The 22,101-nt window shown below is 43.4% G+C and overlaps 1 protein-coding gene across 6 annotated transcripts; it reads right to left on the bottom strand.

Annotated features, from left to right (window-relative positions):
• Window positions 1-975: 975 nt before the first annotated feature.
• On the bottom strand, window positions 976-20,572 carry LOC138758130 (zinc finger protein 664-like). 6 transcript variants are annotated; one of them, XR_011354159.1, is made up of 3 exons: window positions 19,906-20,572; window positions 4,566-4,668; window positions 976-1,371 (listed from the first exon to the last, which is right to left on the bottom strand). XR_011354159.1 is itself a non-coding variant. In XM_069926627.1 (2 exons), exons 1-2 carry the CDS (start codon window positions 19,925-19,927, stop codon window positions 15,959-15,961), a joined length of 429 nt encoding a protein of 142 aa, XP_069782728.1. In that variant the 5' UTR covers window positions 19,928-20,572; the 3' UTR covers window positions 15,305-15,958. The 6 variants fall into 6 exon arrangements, 1 of the variants encoding a protein (XP_069782728.1); XR_011354160.1 differs by lacking the exon at window positions 976-1,371 and adding an exon at window positions 3,411-3,873; XM_069926627.1 differs by lacking the exons at window positions 976-1,371; window positions 4,566-4,668 and adding an exon at window positions 15,305-16,365.
• Window positions 20,573-22,101: the final 1,529 nt, after the last annotated feature.

Below are 22,101 nucleotides of genomic sequence, written 5' to 3'. Positions count from 1 at the left end.
TAAAATTCAAAATGTAATTACAGACCCAGCGGGAAATTATCATATATTAAACTGTCAAATATTCTCTGAAGAATGGACTTTATTGATTATTTATGCACTGAATTTAGATGATCAAAAATTTATACAGCTTACATTTTAAAAATGTAATAAATGTAAATGAAAATGTTTTAGTGGGTAGTGATTTTAACTTCTGTCTAGAACCTGTATTGGAAAAATGTTCAAAAAATATAGTGAAATCAAAGGCAGCTAAAACATTGTTATCTTTAATGAAAGATTTTAATCTAATTGATATATGGAGATAAATGCACCCTAAGGATAGGGATTACTCTTTTTAATCTAGCAGATTTGATACATACTCTAGAATTGATTTTTTTTACTTACTCTCTGCTCAAAATCAATCAAGAGTGATTGCTGTGGATTATACACCTACAATATTATCTGATCATTCTCCTCTTCAGATTGAGTTGGAATTTGCAGAAAAACAACATTCATCTTATAGATGGAGATTGAATTCTTTATTATTGAAAAGACTGGATTTTTGTTTATTTATAAGACAACATATTCAGTTGTTTTGTGAAACAAATTTACATTCAGTAGATAGTATGTTTGTTATTTGGGGTGCATTGAAAACTTATCTATGAGGGCAAATTATAAGTTATTCTTCAAAACAAAAAGAATATATGAAGGATATAGATAAATTGGAAAAGGAAATAACTTTTTTGGAAAAGGAAATTCTAAAATCATCCTCTGATGATAAATATAGAACTTTAGTTAATACAAAATTGCAATATAATACAATGTTAACATATAAAACAGAAAATTATATTACTTTCTAAGCAGAAATATGAGGGGAATGATCACATAAAATTCTGGCTGGACAATTAAAAGCAGACAATCTTCTAGAACAATTAATGCAATTCAACAGGATAATGATGAAATGATGTATAAACCACAAAGAATTAATAATGTATTTAAGGAATTTTACAAGAAAGTTATATACATCTGACTTATTGTAAGATGAAGAGGCTATAGATAATTATTTGTCACAATTGTCAATACTGCGTTTAACTCAAGAAAATTTAGATCAATTGGAGAGTCCTTCATCTGAGCAGGATGTTTATGATGCACTTACTAGTTTACAAAACAATAAATCTCCAGGTGAAGATGGGTTTCCAGCTGAATTTTATTAAGAGTTTAAAGATTTATTGATTCCATTATTTATGAAAGTAATAGAACAGGCTTCCAAACAACATTGTCCTCTAGAAACCTTTCCATGGAGATAATTATGATTATTCCTAAAAAAGATAGAGATCCATTAAAGCATACTTTTTATAGACCTTCTTCTTTCTTTTCTTCTTTGGCTTGGCTTCGCTGTTAAATGTAGATGATAAAATTGTTACAAAAGTATTAGTAAATAGGACTAATGAATACCTTCCTGATTTAATAAACATGGATCAAACTGGTTTTGTTAAAAATAGACAAACTCAGGAGAATATAGTAAGGTTATTAAGTATAATAATATCTTATATTGTACTATAAGGGAATCTCTAAATATGGGGATTGTTATGAATAATAGATTGATGTCATTTGATTAATTAATAATTAAATATGATATACCTTGTAATACATTATTTTGTTCTTTTCAGTTTAGAACTTATATAAAAGAGAAATTAGGATCAGAAATGATTTTAAAAGATCTGTCAAATTTGGAACATATTATGGTTGATGGAATGATTAAAAATTTTATTTCACTTGCATGTATATTATTACAAGAACAGACACCTAAAGTAGGCTTGTTCAATTCAAAAGTAAGATGAGAATGAGATTTAGACACAATATTGGCAAAATTTGTGTAAACATTTATGACAAATACTGTTAATGTAAGATATTGTTTACTTCAGTATAATTTTTTACACCAACTTTATTACTCCTCAGAAAATGAGTAGACAGAGATTGAATTTTATCAGATTATTGTTTTAGATGTGGAACAGAAATTGGAACTTTTCTTCATTCTACGTGGCATTGTTCAAAGGTCAACCCTTTTTGGGTTTCTATTAGTAAATTTTTACAATGGATAATTGGGGTGAACTTTCATTTAAACCCTGAATTACTTCTGTTAGGAAATTTTGGATGTGTCACTCTTAAATTATTGCTGTCAGATTTTCAGTTAAAATTTATTAAGTTGGTCTTGAAATAGCAAGCAAATGTGTTGCTGTTACATGGAAATCTGATGTTTCATTAACATTAGACACGGAATGCTGAGATTCAAAGTTGTATTCCATTAGAAAAATAACGTATAATTTAAGGGATAAATATTCTTTATTTTTGAAAATTTGGGGTGCGTATTCTAAAATGAATTAAAATTATAATGTTTTAAATTTATTTTTCCTGATCTGTGAAGTTTTCCCTGAAGATATAATAATTTCATGATGTTTTTGAGGTCGCAGAGTGTCAACTGATGCGATTTATAATGAAATATACATTTTACATTTGGGATTAGACTAGTTTAGGGGGGGAGGGTGGGTTTAGTTTTTATTGTAGTAGAGTTTTTATTTTTTAGATCTTTGATTTTACTTTTATATATATATGTTCAACATATAGTTGTTAACATTCTATTATGGTACTACTGTATATTATTATTAATTAATTGATATTATATATGTTGAATAAATAAAATATTTTTAAAAAATTTGGTGAGACCTCTGGAGTACTGAAGTATAACCTCTGTCTTCAATTCTCCTTGCAATAAACCCAAATATTGTTCGTTTCCCTAACTTCTTGCTGTATGTGAACTTAGGTTTGGCGAATTTCAGATTTTTTTTCCTATTCGATTCCCATTTGCTAGATTGTTGTCCACTCACAGCCCATTTCTATTCCTTCTTGGTTTCCTTAAGTCCTCTTTGCAAGTTATTTTCCTTCCTACCTTTGAGCAATCAATGTCCATATCTTTGTAACTTCGATAAACTTCTATAAAGTCGAGGACCCAGCACAATCTCAGTGGCACATTTGGTAGTTGTCCTCATCAGCAACAATGATGAGTCAGCTTACAGAGAGGAGGTTGAAAGGCTTGGGCAGTGGTGCAAGAGCAACAACCTGAGTCTCAACATGGCCAAGACAAAGGAGATGATTGTGGACTTCAGGGGATTCTTCTGGACCCACAACACCTCCTCATTAGTCCGGAAGGCACAGTCACACCTCCACTGCTGAAGGAGGTTGAGAAGGACAAAGCTAACAGTCACCATCCTAATCAAATTCTACAGAGTACTGGATGCTTGCATCATAGGGCAGTGTGGTAGCTGCAAAGAAGCAGCGACTGGAGAACCACCAGCTGCAGCAAAAACAACTGTGAGTGCTTGTAGCACATGCAAATGAAACCATGTGATTCAAACCATCATTGTAATTGTGTCTGACCGGAGTGCATTAGAAGGTTCGAAAAGTGAATTAGCATCGAGTTTTAGCCTTGCAGGTTAATTGATACATGTAAGCTGGGTTTACAAAAAATGTTTTTGTTGTTATAACTAACTACAGATATTTTTATTAAATCTTTTTAAAATATCTGCTGAAACACTGGATGTAAATGTTATAGACAGTCATTTTGGTTTCACCCCTTCTGATGGTGTCACCCAGTGTGGACCGTACCCCCTGTACCCTCCTAGTAAGGCCAGTGGTTACAGTGTAGGAAATATGGCAGCCAAATAACATCAAAACATCCCACAAACGGTAATGAGGTAACGTGTTGGCTGAAAGATACATTTTGAGGACTCCTTTGTTAGGCAGAAAATCTGTTGCATTAGGATCTTGTAATATGCGGGTGAGGCCTCAGTTGAAATCTCCATCTCCAAGGAAGCAGCTAATCAGATGTAGCTCTCAGTTCTGGATTGGTATAACAGCAGCACGTTTTTTTTTAACCAAAAATAGACTTTATTCTCAATAAATTTACAGAGTGTTGACAGATATCTGTTCAAAGTCTCTTCCCACCCTCACTTTCATATTAATACATTTCCATCTCTGCACACCATTACATTAATTTCTGTTTACCCCATTTCCACCACTCTGGCACCTTGTTTTTACTCACCACCCTTCGCCCACCCCCACCTTTGGTTGAGGAGCTTCCCCTTGGCCTCAGCCCCTCAGTGCCCAATAATGTGTGGACTCTAGACTGTGGTCCTTCCCCGTGGAACCCTCGTGTGTACTACTGCAACTTGTAACATGCCAGTCAGCAGCATTCCCTCATCGATATCTCTGTGTGCTGAAAGACCCACAGGTTTCAGGCTGACCAAAGTTCGTTGTTCACCGAGTTGGTGGTCCTCCAGCATTTCTGAATATCTGGCTGTATGCAACCCCGGGAACAGCCTGTAGGTCAGAGAGTCCTCTGATATGCTACCGTTGGGGTTGAACTTTGAAAGGGAGCCTGCATCCTTCTCCACACACTCTTAACAAATCAGCCCCAACTGTAACAAAGCATGCACCACATCAATGGGACAATGTGGTCAATATAGGCGCATACCTGATTGCTCACCTGATGCACCCCATGCCCCGGAAGGAAGCCGCTGGCCACTACTCACCTCATCCATCGGGGAGCAATGACTTGGTCCCTGAAATGGTCCTAGCATCCACCACCTTAAAAAGGGACATTCCCCATGGACTTGGAGTCAATGATGGACATCACTGTCAATGGGAAGGTAAAAAGAAATGCCTGTTTAATAGCGGTTGTACTGTGAGCTTCATGCATCCGAACATGGCCCAGACACTAAAACTCAAAATTGATCCCATTAACTTTTCCATTGCCTTTGCTGCCTGGGACCACTCCATCAAGGCCCTCAGGCACTGCTCAGTGGAATTGACAGTGGGGGGGGGGGGGAGGGGGTCGGAAACATACCAAGGGTTCTGGCTCTTGGTTATGCTCCAACTCTGTGCCCCGGTCTTCTTAAAGCTGGATTCCAGTACCACCTCCAAAACCTCACCCTCTCCTTCAGTGGGCCCCTTCCTCCACTCACACTCCCAGTGATTGCCCCCAATCCACTTGCGGCCTCTTCATGCTATGGGTAATCCCTCCTGCCCTCTTCAACTCCCTTATGTCAGATTGCAAGCCCATAGCTGCCAAAAGCAGGTGCTATTGTGCAGCTGACAGGGCATTCAATAAAGCAGAAGTGGGGCGGCTTCTGGCAGAAGGTATCATAGAGCCCGGCAATAGTCCCTGGAGAGTCCAAGTCCTAGTAGTAGAAGGGGGTAGCAAATCAAGGATGGTCATCGATTATAGCCAGACCATAAACCGGTACACCCAACCCTGAACAGCCGACATTGTCTGTGAGATAGTCCACTACAAGGTCTTCTCAACAACTGACCTAAAATCAGCCTACTGCCAACACTCTATCCATGCCTGGTATAAACCATATACCTCCTTCAAGGCAGACAGGCGCCTCTACCAGTTCCGCTGGGTCCCGTTTGGGGTCATTAATGGGGTCTCTGTCTTTCAGCAGAAGTTGGACCACATAGTAGACCAGCACAACCAGTACTTGGACAATGTCACCATCTGCGGCCACCACCAGCAGAACCACGATGACATCCTGAAGAGATTTCTCCAGCTGGCCGAGGAGCTGAACCTCACTTACAACAAAGAGAAGTGTGGGTTCAGCACGACCTACCTCGCCATCCTTGGGTACATTGTGGAACACGGTGTCATTGGTCCCGACCCAGAGTGCATGCGTCCACTAATGGAACTGCTCCTCCCACACATGCTCAAGGCCCTCCACAGGTGCTTGGGCTTTTCTCCCATTAATCCCAGTGGATGCCCCGCTTTTCAGACAAGGTCCGCCCACTGGCATAAGCCACCACCTTTCCTCTCCCTCCTGAGGTGGAAACAGCTTTCACTCACATCAGCAGGACATCACCAATGCCAAGATGCATGCTGTGGATGAGGACATCCCATTCCAAGTGGCATTCTTCTCCAGTTCCCTCCACAGTTCCGAGCTCATGCAATCCACCAATGAAAAGGAGGCCCAGGAAATCATTGAAGCAGTTCTCCACTGGTGCCACGACCTGTCAGGCAGGAGGTTAACCCTTCTCATGGACCAGCGGGCAGCGGCTTTCATGATCAGCACCACCCATAAGGGCAAGATCAAGAACGATAAGATCTTGTGCTGGAGAGTCGAGCTGGCCACATTCAGCTACAACATCCAGTACAGACTGGGGAAGTTCAACGACTCCCCAATGTCCTGTCCCATACCTGCACCAGCATGCAGTCTGACCAACTGCAGGTGCTGCACGACACCCTTTGCCCCTCTACCATTCATCAAGTCCCGGAACCTCCTCTTCACCGTCCAAGAAGTCTGGACCATGATCGAGTTGTGCACAGTTTGTGTGGAGTGCAAAGCATGCTTCTTCCACATCATCAATGCCACTCGGCCCTTTGAATGGCTTAGCATCAACTTCAAGGGCCCGCTGCCCTCCACGAACAAGACTGTCTACGTCCTCTCAGTTGTAGACGAATATTCCGTTTTCCCCTTCACCATCCACTGCCCTGACACCTGCACTGCCACCGTTATCAAGGCACTGACACAGATCTTCACCATGTTCAGATAACCACACTTCATCCACAGTGATTGCGGGTCTGGCTTCATGAGTGAAGAGCAGCGCAAATATCTGGCAGGTCAAGGCATTGTGACTAGTTGAACAACTATCTATAATCCAAGGGGCAATGGGCAGATGGAGCGAGTAAATGGGGAGATCTGGAAGGCAGGCCTCCTGGCCCTGAGATCCAAAGGCTGGTCTTTTTATGACTGTCAAGAGGCCCTCCCAGAGGCACTCCATGCCATTAGAGCACTCTTGTGCATGGCTACTAATCCGACCCCTCACGAGCACCTTTTCTCATTCCCCAGGAAAATGGAGACTGGGGTCTCCCTCCCAATGTGGATAACATGTCTGGGATCAGTGCTCCTCTGCAAACATGTGCAGGCCCACAGGTCCAACCCGCTGCTCGAGCAGGTGCTCCTCCCCACACCAACCAGAACTGGGCTATATGTCAGGTACCCCAGTGGCCAAGAGGACACCATCTTCACCAGGGTTCTGGCACCAGCAGGGGCCCCAACCCCCAGCATCATGGCTACCCAGCCCAACCTCCCCACCATGGGTAACCTTGGCCCACCCAGGATTAAGGGGCCAACTTCTCCCTCCACCCCTCAAAAGAGCCCCACTCCTAGCAGACCACATGCACTCTGCCACCCCATAGACAGACAGAGTTAAACACCATGCTGCCCACACCAACACCCACCATGCTGGATCCAGCCAACATACAGGTACACCCTCACCGAATTTTGACCAGGAGCCAAATCTTTCAATGGTCCCAGACTCTGCCAGCCACCAGACCATCTGAATTTGTTAATACCATCTTGCATCATTCCACACCCCCACCCCCACATGGGACAATTTTAAGTAGGGGGTGAATGTGGTAATACAACCACCAGCCTTCTGCAGGGGCAATCTCTGTACCTGCAGGAAGACCATGTAAGGGGCTGATTCCACCTGGTCGACTGTCAATCAGTCAACCTGAATATAAACCTGAGCCGGCTCCTCCTGAGCCAGTCACATGGGGAGCCACCAAGGCTTGAACTGGTGTTCAGACTTTTACTGAATAAATCTGGTGAGTTTTGCCAGTTCGTTTGTGCCTCATCATCTAGGTGGAACCTGAAATTAGCTTCTTGCAGAGTAGCAAATCTGTGGAATTCAAGAAGCATAATCAGAATCCAAATTTATTGTCATGAAGAAACCACAAAATTCACTGTTTTGCAGCAGGATCAGAGCGCAAACATTCATATAAACCACCTTACAATAAAATATGGTTTATTTATTATTTAGGAATCTGATGGCAGTGGGGAAGAAGCTGTTCCTGTGCTACTGAGTGGTCCTCTTCAGACACGTACCTTTTCCTCAATGGTAGCAGAATGAAGAAGGCATGGCCTAGATGGTAGGGTCTTTCAGGATCGAGGCAGCTTCCTTAAGACACCACCTCATGTAGATGTCCTCATTGGAGTGAAGTCTGGTGCCTGTGATGTTGCAAGCCATTTAACAGCCCTTGAGTTTTTCCTTGTACTGAGTGTTGACACCCCTGTACCAGACAGCAATGCATCTGCCAGAATGCTCTCCACAGTAAACCTGTATCTTCTTCTTTGGCTTGGCTTCGCGGACGAAGATTTATGGAGGGGGTAAAAAGTCCACGTCAGCTGCAGGCTCGTTTGTGGCTGACAAGTCCGATGCGGGACAGGCAGACACGATTGCAGCGGTTGCAGGGGAAAATTGGTTGGTTGGGGTTGGGTGTTGGGTTTTTCCTCCTTTGCCTTTTGTCAGTGAGGTGGGCTCTGCGGTCTTCTTCAAAGGAGGTTGCTGCCCGCCAAACTGTGAGGCGCCAAGATGCACGGTTTGAGGCGTTATCAGCCCACTGGCGGTGGTCAATGTGGCAGGCACAAAGAGATTTCTTTAGGCAGTCCTTGTACCTTTTCTTTGGTGCACCTCTGTCACGGTGGCCAGTGGAGAGCTCGCCATATAACACGATCTTGGGAAGGCGATGGTCCTCCATTCTGGAGACGTGACCAATCCAGCGCAGCTGGATCTTCAGCAGCGTGGACTCGATGCTGTCGACCTCTGCCATCTCGAGTACTTCGACGTTAGGGATGAAAGCGCTCCAATGGATGTTGAGGATGGAGCGGAGACAACGCTGGTGGAAGCGTTCTAGGAGCCGTAGGTGGTGCCGGTAGAGGACCCATGATTCGGAGCCGAACAGGAGTGTGGGTATGACAACGGCTCTGTATACGCTTATCTTTGTGAGGTTTTTCAGTTGGTTGTTTTTCCAGACTCTTTTGTGTAGTCTTCCAAAGGTGCTATTTGCCTTGGCGAGTCTGTTGTCTATCTCATTGTCGATCCTTGCATCTGATGAAATGGTGCAGCCGAGATAGGTAAACTGGTTGACCGTTTTGAGTTTTGTGTGCCCGATGGAGATGTGGGGGGGGGGGCTGGTAGTCATGGTGGGGAGCTGGCTGATGGAGGACCTCAGTTTTCTTCAGGCTGACTTCCAGGCCAAACATTTTGGCAGTTTCCGCAAAGCAGGACGTCAAGCGCTGAAGAGCTGGCTCTGAATGGGCAACTAAAGCGGCATCGTCTGCAAAGAGTAGTTCACAGACAAGTTTCTCGGACAAGTTCACGGACAAGTTTCTCGGCCCCGGTCCGGGCAGTAAACCTGTAGTCTTCAGTGATATACTGAACCACCTCACAAAATATAGCCACAGGTGAATTTTCATGATCACATCAACATGGAGGCTCCAGGATGGATCCTCAGAGATGTTGACATCTAGGAATTTGAAGACCTTGATCCTCTCCACTACTGAGTCCTCAAAGAGGACTGGCTCATTTTCTCTTAACTTCCTCCTGAAGTGGAACAATGGAAGTTGCCTTGTTGAAAGTATTTAAGGCACAGATGGATAATTTTTAATGGATTAGAGAATTAAGGGATGTATGGAATGGGTAGGTAAGTGGAGCTGAGTCCACGGCCAGATCTGCCATGATCTTATTGAATGGCAGAGCAAGCTCGAGAGGCTGGATGGCCAACTCCATCTCTTGTTACTTACCTTGAGGTGAACAGTGCACCTTTCTAAAAGTGGAATCTCAATGGACAACAAAAGAAGAAATAAATGGAGTATTCAACTGGTATGGAGCAGAAACACTGATAGGAGGGAAATACCACAATGCTCCCAGAGTAGCCCCAGCTGCACTGAATGGTCTTGTTATTGCACTCTACATTGAATGTATTACAGATACAAGGGGATGTTACATAGTTTTCAAACACTTGCTTTATTTGGTAGAGATGCAGGAAATGATTCAATTGGGTTTCATGGCAGGCCAAACACTATCCAACCAAGGACTCAGGTTCAAATCCAGTCCTGCCTGTAAGGAGACTGTACATTCCCTCCGTGATTGGCAGGTTAATTCAGCAACGTGGGATTCATGGGCCAGAGTGGCTACAATCGCTGTGTATTGATAATTTACAAAAACATAATCAAGAGTCACTAACATTGAAGGAGAGCATCCATTCCACCTCCACTTCCCACTGCCTTGGAAAATCAACTGACATGTTAAAATATTCACCCCTCCCCAAACACATTCCCTTTACCCTGCTCCCCATGGAAAAGAAGATTCATCAGTACGAGGTCACACACCATCAAATTCAAGTACAGATTCCCAGTTTATTCGACTCTTGAATGATCCTTGCACTTGTAAAATAATGCTGCTTTTGCCTTCTCCAACTAATCTGTCCCAGTAACTCTGCACTCGTGTACTATGACATATTTGCTGGATTGTGTACAGGATGTCTAACTAGACTGTTCCAAAACAAACTTCCTCACTGCACTTTTGTACATGTGACAATAAACTTAAACATGAAAACAAATTGCCAATTGATGACAATTCCAAGATCTGTTTGGATATATTGCCTCAATAACCACAAGACTTCAGTCCTTCCTGGTGTTTGAGTGAGTGATACTCTTTCTTCTTTTTAAAATAATTTTATTGATTTTAATAAAGAACTTATAGAAACTAAAAGGGTTCAATTTAATATGATCATATGAACAATTACAAACTAAATAAAAATATTCTGTACATCATTAACAGACAAATTGTAAATCAGATGCATAATTCATATCCTAAATAGTATATATCTTTTTTCTTTTTCAAAATATTTTGTTGGAAGTTTACATTATACACAGTTGAACAGTACAATTATATGCTCGAATGTAAAATTCAAGACAAAACAGAAAACCCTACAATCCAGAACTGCTACCACGAAGCAAGGTAAAAAGCTGACACGTAGGAGTTAGGTAACAACCTGGAGATGGACAGCACAGCACCAAACCTTCAGAACAACCAGAATTCTTTAGGTTATAGTAGTCCATAAATTAACTTTTGAAAGTTAATATTTGAATCTTTAATGCATATCAATTTCTTTCTGATCTTAAACAAGACATAATATCACTGAACAATTGTGTATGTGTAGATGAAGAATTGTCTTTCCATTTCATGAAACTGCACGTCTGGATATTAATGAATTAAAGATAAACTTTGGTTTTGAGTTGGAGTCAGTAAAACATCTAATTTGACCTTAAGAATCACTGATAATATTTGAAAGATATCTTTCCAAAATGTTTCTAAACTAGTGCAAGTCCAGAACATGTAAAGCAAAGCAGCATTACTAATTTTACATGTCACTTAGAGGATTTATATCTGAATAAAAATGAGCCAATTTAACTTGAGAAATATGTACTTGATGGACCACTTTAAATTGCAACAAGCAGGGTCATGCACAGAGGTCATCGTAATCAGATTCCAAATAGAGCCCCATATCTCATCTAAGAATGAAAAATTCATATACGGTTTCCAATTGTTCTTGATTGCAACTAACGAGGCTATTCTTAAATCATTATAAATAAGAGATATTAAACATTTATAACAAAGTTGTAAATCAAAAGGTGTATTGAGGATGTTTGCCTCAGGGCTTTGTGGAAAGTCACTAATCTGAGATTGGAAACAAATGTAAATATCTAAAAAAAGTTAAATTTTATCACCAATTGTTCAAATGAAGCAAAATTGTTTCAAATGAAAATGTCTTTAAAACTTTTAATGCCCAATCTGTGCCAGTCATTAAAGACAGTATCTTGCAAAGAAGGTTGAAAAAGATTAGATATAATACAAGAGAAAAGCTCTGCAATCCAAAAACTTCCATATTCTGAAACAATATCTGATTGTCGGATAATCAGTTAGTTTATATAAAGAGGTTTTAAAAAAAAGACCCTAGAATTGCCAACATAGAAGTATTTTTAGTAAACTTCAATGAAATTGAAGGCGGACATGTAGTGGCATAACCTGACTCACAAAATGACTGGTGAAAGCAGAATCGCGAGGGCCCTGCAGGGACCAATGGCTGTCGTCCCGTGTGATTCCCCCCCTCACATGGCGGGAAACAGCAGGAATGCTGGCCAGTCAGAGGCCAGTGCTGCAATGATGTCACTCCTGTCATCAGGGGCAATAAATCAATCTTTGACTTCGACTGGTGTGTGTGTGTGTGTGTGTGTGTGTGTGTGTGTGTGTGTGTGTGTGTGTGTGAATCTTATTCCACACTTTGTATAGCATGCATGCTAGTCAATTAGATTATCAAAATGTAACAAAAGTAGCAAATTAAGTAAATTGAGTGCCCAATAATAAAATCTAAAATTAAAAAATACCAATCTGTAGCTGACTGCTACAAAGAAACACACACATTCGCAGTGTGGAAGGTTAAAGCTCAGATTTTTTGAGACTGGAAAGGCTCCTTTTATACAATTGGAGTTCCTGTCGTTTGTTTGTTTGAAAATAAAAAGGTTTTGACTGCTGTAAATTAGTAAGAATTGAGTCAGTAGGACATAAATATAATAATTTAATACATTTAATAAAAGTCCAAAATTAAATTAAAATTTTCAAAAAGGCAAATAACCCCGTTCCTCCCAATCAAAAGCCTTCTCTGCATCTAAAGAAAGGACACATTGAGGGGCAGGAGTGGGAGGTAAATATAAAATATTCAAAAATTGATGTATATTAAAATAAGAATAATAATTTTTAATAAAACTGGTTTAATCCTGAGAAATGATTAATGGTAAGATATTCTCCAATCTATGGGCCAATATTTAGACAAAATCTTCATATCTACGTTAAGTAAAGAAATAGGTCTATCAGAAACTCATTGAAGTGGATCCTTCCCCTTTTTTTCAAAATTAGAAAAATACAAGCTTCATTAAAAGATGATGGAAGATTCCCTTATTTAAATGAGTCATTAAGCATGAACTTAATTGTGGTACAAGCAATTTGGAAAAGGATTTATAACATTCCACAGGATACCCATCAGGTCCTGGAAACTTACTAGGTTGTAAAGACGAAATTGCAAAAAGTATTTCCTCTTGAGAAATAGGTGCTTCCAGACTCATATTCTGAGGTGTAGGCAAATGAAGGTTGTCCAGATAATCTGACATTGAAGTACCATCATTATTGGATTCAAAAGAATATAATCTGGAATAAAATTCTCTAAACGTATCATTTATTTTAGAACGGTCAGTAGTGTCCGCAACATCTTCCATCTGAATCATTGCTTTCAATTGGCTAGCCAAAAACTTGCCAGACATTTTGCCATGGATGTAGAACTGACTCTTACTCCTCAAAAGTTGCTGTTCAATGGGATAAGTAGAAAGAAGATCAAATGTAGTTTTAAGCTCAACTCTCCCTTTATATAAATCAGGATTTTTAACTTCTGCATACTTTACTAAGAATACTTCAATTTGTTTAATCTAATTGATTAAATCTAACCTTTCCTTATTAGTCTTCTTTATATTAGCTGCATAAGAAATAATTTATCCTCTCAGATATGCTTTCATAGTGTCCCAGACAATCAGAAATTGTTGGAGATGAATTTGTAATGGAAAAAAACTGGATTTGTTCTTGCATAAAATTCAAAAAATCATTATCTGAGAGTAAGTTAGAATTAAAACGCCATTGCCTCTTTAGAAAAGGAATATCAAGAAAATTCAAAGACAAGCTAACAGAAGCATGATCAGATATCACTATATCTTGATACTCACATAATTTGGTCAATGAAATTAGTTGATTTATATGTTAACAAATAAGTAATCCAAGTATAGGTATATTGTACATTTGGAAAAAAATATTCTCTGTTGTTAGGATATAAAAAAAAAACAAAATTTGAAATAGCATAATTTGTTTAATCAAATTTGTTAATATCAAATCATTAGTAATAAAATGAAAGGCTCATTAAACTATAAAAATCTACATTAAACTTTCCAAACTCGGTCACATGAACACTAGAACTTGTATTTGCTTATTATAAAATGTTTCCAGACCTAAACTAAGTTAAGCGCATAATCCATTATTTCAATGCTGACCGCAATTTCCAATGGTCCTAGAATAAGCTAATTGCACAAACCTACTTGCCCCACTGTTGAATAATAAATGAATAAGCTAAATAGCCAAATACTGCCAACATTAATAAAATAAGATTAATACAATCTATTAAATCTTTAATATCAAATATAAACAAAATAAACTAAACAAAGTAAAATAAAAAACCTCGTAACTATTAAATCAATTAACCCTTCAATTGACACAAGAGTTTTCAGACTTTCTACACTCAAAAAAAAAGACCCCCCCTTCAAGGTAAAAATCTATCCAAGCTTCATCCATCAAATTTTAAAATTTCTTGTGCAAATCCTTTCTTGTTTAGCTCAGTCATAACCTCTCTGTATTCTTTCCGCATCTCCATAACTTCATGGCAAAAATCTTCCACAAATCTAATTTGTCGACCCTAATCATTCAAATTTCTGATCCAATGAGCTTCATGAATAACACGATCCTTTTCTTGGTAATAATGAAAACGAAGAATTACCGAACATGAATGATGTTTCAAGGTTGGTTTGGGAACTAGACATAGATGGGCTCTGAGAGCTCGGGCTTAGTAGCCAAAATCTTTTGTCCAAACTCCTCCATAAGTAGATTTGAGAAATCAGATAACTGGTCTTTCTCAGTGTCTTCTTTTCAGCTCAGGATCTGAATGTTTTGACATCTGTTTCTGCTCTCCAAATCAACCACATTCCAGGCAAACTTGGGAGTTGGTGGCAGACATTACTTCACATCGAGTTTCTAGTTCATTTATACCAGGAGTCCACAAACATTTTAGACCGTCAACCCTTTCAGGGACTACGTGGTCTCTTATCGACCCCCAGACATGGAATCCAGGTGCTGGATGGAACACTGGGTAGGGTGCCCAGATGTCCAGTTTTAAGCCAGACAGTCCAGCTTTTGAATCTTATATCCTCCATCTGGTGCTTCAAGGTGGATGTTAATTTGTCTCAAGGGTGGACAACCTGGTGAAGAACAATTGAAGGGGAGAAAGGCACTTACCTGTTCAATGCAGAATCCTGCGGTCCACAGGCCATGTGCAGATGACTGGCATATGCCCCAAGGAAGGGGAAATGTGATGGCAACACAGCCGGCTGGCACTTGCAGGATGAGTGGGGAGCAATATGCCAGTGCATGAAGGTTTATAGCAGGTAAGCCTCCCCACCCTCCACCCCTTGCTAGATGGGTGAGTGATATGGAGGTGCTATTTTAAATTGACACCACCCCCCATGTTATAGAATCCCTTTTGACCCTCTCCCCCACCCCCGGCATTTATCAACCTGCTGGATGGTCCGTTGACCCTGGGGATCAATATCAACCACTTTGGAGACCCTTAATCTATACGGTCATTAACAGACTTCAAACCATCCTCCACAGTTTCCAAACGCTATATTGCTGAAATTGCTTTTAAAACCTGACAGAACCTTGTAAAAGTCTAGAATTAATCTCTTGTTGACTTTCTTTCACAGTTGCGGTTATTTCTCATGCTACCTCCTGTGATTGCTTTTTCAACATATCTAGGACAGTCTGCAGTCAGAGGGGTCGTATCTTCTTTTCCATTTTTTGCTGCTTTAGCTCCTCTGGTAGTCGACATCTTCAAAAGCAATGACATTAAATAATGAAGGGGATACATTTAAGCCACTTTGATTAAAGATGACTGAGTGAGAAATGTTTGAAAGTTGGAAGGAGCACTCTGGGCAGGAGAATGGCTTTTCCCTGGTGTGGACCTGCTGGTGCATCCACAGTCGAGAGATCTGGCTGAAGCCCTTGCCGCACTCGAGGCAGGTAAGGGCCTCTGCCCGGTGTGGCCCTGCTGGTGTACTGCAAGGTTGGAACTGTTGGTGAAGGTCTTCACACTCTGGGCAGAAGAATGGCTTTTCCCCGGTGTGGACCCGCTGGTGCATCCGCAGACGAGGGATATAGCTGAAGACCTTGTTGCCCTCGAGGCAGGTGAAAGGTTCTCCCTGGTGTGGACCCGTCAGTGTATTTCAAGGCTGGACAACATGGTGAAGTCCTTCTTGGACTCAGGGCAGGCGAATGGCTTTTCCCCGGTGTGGACACGTTGGTGGGTCAGCAGGTTGGGAATCTGGGCAAATTCTTTGCTGCACTTGGGGCAGGTGAAGGTCTTCTCCCCGGAGTGGACCCGCCAGTGTGTTTCAAAGCTGGACAACCTAGTGAAGGCCTTCTTGCACTCGAGACAAGTGAACAGCCTCTCCCCAGTGTGGACCCGCTGGTGCATCTCAAGGCTGGACAACCTGGTGAAGCCCTTCTCGCACTCGGGGCAGGTGAAGGGCCTCTCTCCGATGTGAACCCGCTGGTGTCTTGTTAACTCACTAGTCCACTTAAAGTTCTTCCAATAGTCAGAGCACTGTAATGGGTTCATTGCTGTGGGGATGAGAGGATGTGATCAGGGGATAAGTCAAAGTAGGTCTGTTTGCCCCGGGCCGCACAGCGCAGGCTCAGCCTGATAGAGGGTCCCGGAGAGCTGGGCAGTGGGTTAAATCAACATCAGTGACCCAGGGAGAAGCATCCTCCAGCTGGTTGTTGCAAGCACCGGATCTAGGGGAGCCCTGTTCTGAGGCACAGTGCTGCGCTCTACACCCAGTGTCCTGGGTCCCGGTGTTAAATCAATTTTGGTCCCAACAAGCGCCTGACCTAGGAACACCTGTAGGGGAAATACACACTGCGCATGCCTGTGCATGACTTCATGGGCTGCAGCACTGTATCATCAGGCTGTCAAATGTGATGGCACTGACCTCATGCGACATTCCTGTCCCGCGCTCCTTAAAGGTGCAGAGCTCCGTCATCTGCCTGGACTTGGATAACATGTGCTTCCTCAATGCAAAGAATTCAAACAATGTGAGTAAAAATCAGTAATTGTTCTGAGTTCTCATCGAATGTGGAGTTAGGACTGTTGGAAAGTTCTTATTTATTGCTTTCACACTGAATATTAATGCTCCCCTGTGGACCAGGCATAGACTTTTGTCATCTTTCCCACGTCACTGATTGGCATTGATGTATCTAGGTAAAATAGCTCTGAATTGACCACACTCCTTTAAAAAAAAATTACAAATAAGTTGGCAGCTGGGAAATTGCCAGGCATAACTGGGCTAATTTTGAAGATCGGCCATGAGAATTGCTGAACACTTGTGAATTGTGGGTTTTGGGAGACTGGGGGTGTGCGTTTTTTGGTGATACTCCATGATGAAAGTATGACATCATTGAACAGAACCATGAGCCTGTCAATTTAAAAGGGATCCTTTATTCTGGATGGGGTTTTATTCCAGGAGGGAGTGAGGAGAACCCCACATGGTGTGTGGGAGACAGAAAAGTGAGATGGGTGGTGGGCTGATGGTATCGTGGCAAAATCATCAGCCCGCACCCGGCTAGCCACTTGCAGCGGCAATGCACTCCGCCGCTGATCTAGGTTGGAGAACGATTGGAGTCGGCGCCTTGGAGCCTGTTGGGGAGCATTTATGAAGTTAGACTTTCCAAGGTGAGGGTGGAGAATGTCAGCTTCTTTGTTTGGATTTTTTTGCTGTATGGAAGGGTCTTCTGTGCTGGAACAATTCTGAAGTGCAGGGTTCCCAGGGGCCGAGGAAATGAGTTTGACACAATATGACATGCTTCCGACAGTCAGTGATACAAGACATGGAGTGGGAGGTGGGGTGGGGGGGGGGGAGGTAGAGGAGAGGGGAGCGAGAGAGGTAGTGGGTGATTATTTCTGACTAGAGGCCTGTGGTTAGCTGTGTGACTCAGGGATCAGAGCTGGGACCATTGTCCTTTGTCTTCTCTATCACTGATCTGGATGATAATGTCATAAATAGGATCAGAAGTTTGCAGATGATACAAAGATTGGAGGCCTTGTGGAGAGCAACTCATGTTCTCAAAGTTTGGAGGGGGAACTGGACAAGCTGGAAAAATGGGATGAAAAATGGCAGATGCAATTTATTTCAGACAAGAGGAAATGACTAACCAACTTAGTACATGGTAAATGGTAGGACCCTGAGGAGTATGGTGAGGAAGGTTAAACAGGTATGGACTATTCCCTGTAGCGTAGAAGAATGAGGGGAGATTTGATAGAGGAAAACAAATTTATGAAAGGAATAAACAGAGTAAATGCAAGTATGCTTTATCCACTGAGGTGAGGTTAGATACAAACCAGAAGACACAGGTTAGGGGTGAAAAGGGAAAAGTTTAGGGGGAACTTGTTCACACAGAGAGCAGTGGAAGTTTGGAACAAGCTGCCAGCTGAAGTGATGAATGTGGGCTTATTTTAACATTTAAGAAAAATTTGGACATGTGCGTGAATGGGAATGGAATGGAGGGCTATGGACTGGGTAGAGGTCAGCGAAACTGGGCTGATTATAGTTTGGCACAGACTAGACAGGCGAAACACCCTATTTTCTTCATTGTATGTTCTATGTTTCTAATATTATATTTACAGAACCCTAATGTATAGGAATTTTACACCTGTAACGCACAACACTGCTCCGCATAACAACAAATTTCATGACGTGCTTATGACAATGAACCTGATTCTGACAGACACTCACTGTTCTCTGCCCACCAAGCAGGAAGAGAAGAGACAGAGGTCCACAGTGAACGAACAGTCAGGCCCAAAAGTCAGGTCACGGACCCACATGGGAATGGCAGAGAGCAATGACCAGCTCGTTTGATGCAATTACTGCCTTCTTCATCTCTCCACATCAATCTGAAAACCACAAAAGAAGCCAATCAGATCATCTCTCATCCTCAACTCCACTTCAGTTCAGGGCTTGACCTCAATCTCCAATTATCAGACAGAAAGAAAACACTGCAGAAGCTGGAACTCCCAATAAACATAGAAACTGCTGGAAATCTTCAGTAGCTCAGGCAGTGACTGTGGAGAGAGAAGCATGAGAAGGTAAGAAATAGGAGGAAGAGTAGGCTATGTGGCCGGTCAAGCCTCCTCTGCCGTTCGACAAGATCATGGCTGATCTGCTACCAGCTGGCCTCTTTCCCCATATCCCTTAATTCCACTAATCCAGTCAAAATGCAAAAATTCAGACTTCTAGGAAACTCTTGGCTGAAATCCGGACCATTCGAGAATCTGGACTTCTCGAAAACACTTGGGTTTTGTGTGCATGCATGAACCACAAAAGCATAGCAGCAACAAGTGACCATGCAGAAGTCACGGAAACGCAAGGCTAAATATTGATTTTTTTGGGTACTTTGCATATGAAAATTGTTTCGTGAATAAACTATTAAAATTTACCTGTTTCTCCTCATATTTGAGTTTTACAAGGACTGACCTGATCACCAACTGTCCGGATTTTAGGACTTTTACTGTATGTTAACATCAATTCAATCTCGTCTTAAATATATTTACTGAGGTCACCTCCACCACTTTTGGGAAGAGAATTCCATAGATTCACCACCCTCTGAGAAAACCAGTTCCTCCTCATCTCCATCCAAAATCTACTACCCTGAATACTGAGGCTATTTCACCTAGTTCTAGTTGCCCCCACCAATGGAAATAACTTACCCACTTCAATCTTATCTATGCCTTTCATGATTTATACGTTTCTAGAAGATTCCCTCTCGTTCTTCTAAATCCCAGCAATCTCTCCTCATAGGCTAATCCACTCGTCTCTAGAATCAACTGGTGAACCTCCTCTGCAACACCTCCAAAGCCAGTACATCCTTCTTCAAGACAGGAGACCAGAACTGCATGGGGTACTCCAGATGCTGCTTCACCAGTACCTTGTACAGTTGCAGCAAAACCTCCCACCTCCCCAAGGCCGCATTCACCACGCCTCCCGGATGACAGGAGTCCCGTTCCCTGCCCTCACCACCCCTCTCCCCTTCCCCAGCGGCCCGAACTGTGGGGGGACGAGGCCACGGCACGACCTTGGCGCCGCTCCTCCCCAAGGCCGCACTCACCCCCCGGCAGCACCGGCTCCATCTAACGGCAATGCGGCTCCAACAAGGGCCGGGTCGTCGCGGTGAGCACTGCGAACCACACGGCTGTTCCGTCCGTGGACCGGGCCGTTGCTGAGGAAACGGCGCTCAGGGATGCTTCTGGCCGTGTGACGTCAGCGCGCACAAGTCAGGGAAAGGCATGCCGGGAGGAGGTGCTCATCGTCCGGGTCGTCACTGATACAAACGGGATTCCCCGCCCTCCCGTCAGGGGGATAGATAGAGGTGGAGCAGGAGGAATGAGAAGAGGGATAGGGAAGAGAGGAAAGCTCCGAGGCGGTTCTAATCCACCCCCTGTCCCTTCAGTCTGCAGACGGGAAAAGAGCCGATCCCAGCTCTTATCCCCGACCCCCACCTGCTGGATGTGAAGAAAGTGGGCGCCCATTGACACAACATTTTCGTCCCAGTTTGAACGATTTTCTTTGGGCGTTGTGTCTGTCCAATCGCATTTCTCTTGTGGGCGAGGACCAGGCTTTTAGCGTTTGATGAACGTCGATCCAAGGCGTCCCAGGGATTATTTTTGTGTTTTCGTTTTTTATATTATTTTATAGTTTGATATGAGCTACTTCTCGCTGGGCAGAAAGCAGATCCTACATTCGACTCAATTGGCCGGCCGCCCACCTCCTGCCTGATTCCGTGGCACGCATGCGCGGGGCGGCACCTGACTCCGATGCACGCATGCGCGGGGAAAGTTGTCTCTCCCCTTCATCTTCTTTCGACGTTGCTTGTGGGGACCGAAGGTAATTTAGCGCCGGGTTCCGAGAGCGGAGCGCGGCACCGGGACCCAGAACGGAGGGTTCCCGTGGATACGGGGCTTGCAACGCCGGCTAGAGAACGCTTCTCCCCGGTTCGCAGGCCTTCGTCCCAGCCTCGGTGTTGATTTAACCTGCTGCCCCGCTCTGCGGGAGTCTCCCATCGGGCTGAGCCCGCGCTGTGACCCCGGGGCAGGACTGCATTGATTTATCCCCGGCCACACTTCTCGTCCCCACAGCGATGAACCCGTTTCAGTGCTCCGACTGCGGGAAGAAATTTAAATGGTTGAGTAAGTTAACAAAACATCAGCGGGTCCACACCGGGGAGAGACCCTTCACCTGCCCCAAGTGCGGGAAGGGGTTCACCCAGACCTCCCACCTGAGGACCCACCAGCGGGTCCACACCGGGGAGAGACCCTTCACCTGCCCCGAGTGCGGCAAGGGCTTCAGCTGGCGATCAAACTTGACGACCCACCAGAAGATTCACAACAGCGACAGGCCATTTATCTGCCTTGAGTGCGGCAAGGGCTTTACCCAGAACTCCAACCTGCTGAGACACCAGCGAGTCCACACCAGGGAAGAGCCTTTCACCTGCTCCAAGTACAGGAATTGTTTCACCAATAGGTCCAACTTTGAGAGACACCAGCGGTTCCTCACCAGGGAGAGTCCATTCTCCTGCCCTGAGTGTGGCAAGGGCTTCAACTGTCCATCAAACTTGCTGAGCCACCAGAAGATTCAAAGGAGCGACAGGCCATTCATTTGCCTTGAGTGTGGGAAGGGCTTCACTGAGTCCTCCCACCTGTTGACCCATCAGCTATTCCACAGTGGGGAGAGGCCATTTGTGTGCTCTGAGTGTGGGAAAGGCTTCACCCAGACCTATGACCTGCGGAGGCACCAGCGGATCCACACCGGGGAGAGACCGTTCACCTGCCCCGAGTGCGAGAAGACCTTCGCCAGTTTGTTCAGCCTTAAGATACACCGACGGTTCCACACTGGGGAGAGGCCTTTCACCTGCCCCGAGTGTGGCAAAGGCTTCACCCAGTCCTCCCATCTGAGGACCCACCAGCGGCTCCACACTGGGGAGAGGCCCTTCACCTGTCCCGAGTGTGGCAAGGGCTTCATCCAGTCCTCCCATCTGAGGACCCACCAGCGGGTCCACACTACTGAGAGAACCTTCAGTAGCAGCAAGGCTTCACCCAGTCAGCTGGCCTGTTGAAACACCAGTGAGTCCACGCGTTTCTGATCAGGCCCCATAGCCCCATCATTCTAACCAGGGTTGGACTGTGTCCACCATCCTGTCCAGTTGATCTTAACAGCCCCTGTAACTGTCCTGCAGCTTAATGTACTTGGCACATATCAAATAAATGACCCAGACCTTGAACATCCGGTGTGTTGTCTGTTGACCAGC

The sequence above is a fragment of the Narcine bancroftii genome, chromosome 3 (assembly GCF_036971445.1).
Source record: "Narcine bancroftii isolate sNarBan1 chromosome 3, sNarBan1.hap1, whole genome shotgun sequence".
Lineage (NCBI taxonomy): Eukaryota > Metazoa > Chordata > Chondrichthyes > Torpediniformes > Narcinidae > Narcine > Narcine bancroftii.
This window is presented reverse-complemented; position numbering and strand designations above follow the sequence as displayed.

What these genes read in the sequence shown, in the direction of transcription:
- LOC138758130 (XM_069926627.1), bottom strand. Translation starts at nt 19,927, where the DNA reads ATGGAGCCGGTGCTGCCGGGGG. An exon ending in GGAGCCGGTGCTGCCGGGGG is followed by an intron (nt 16,366 to 19,905) that starts GTGAGTGCGGCC and finishes TCATCCCCACAG; the next exon opens with CAATGAACCCATTACAGTGC.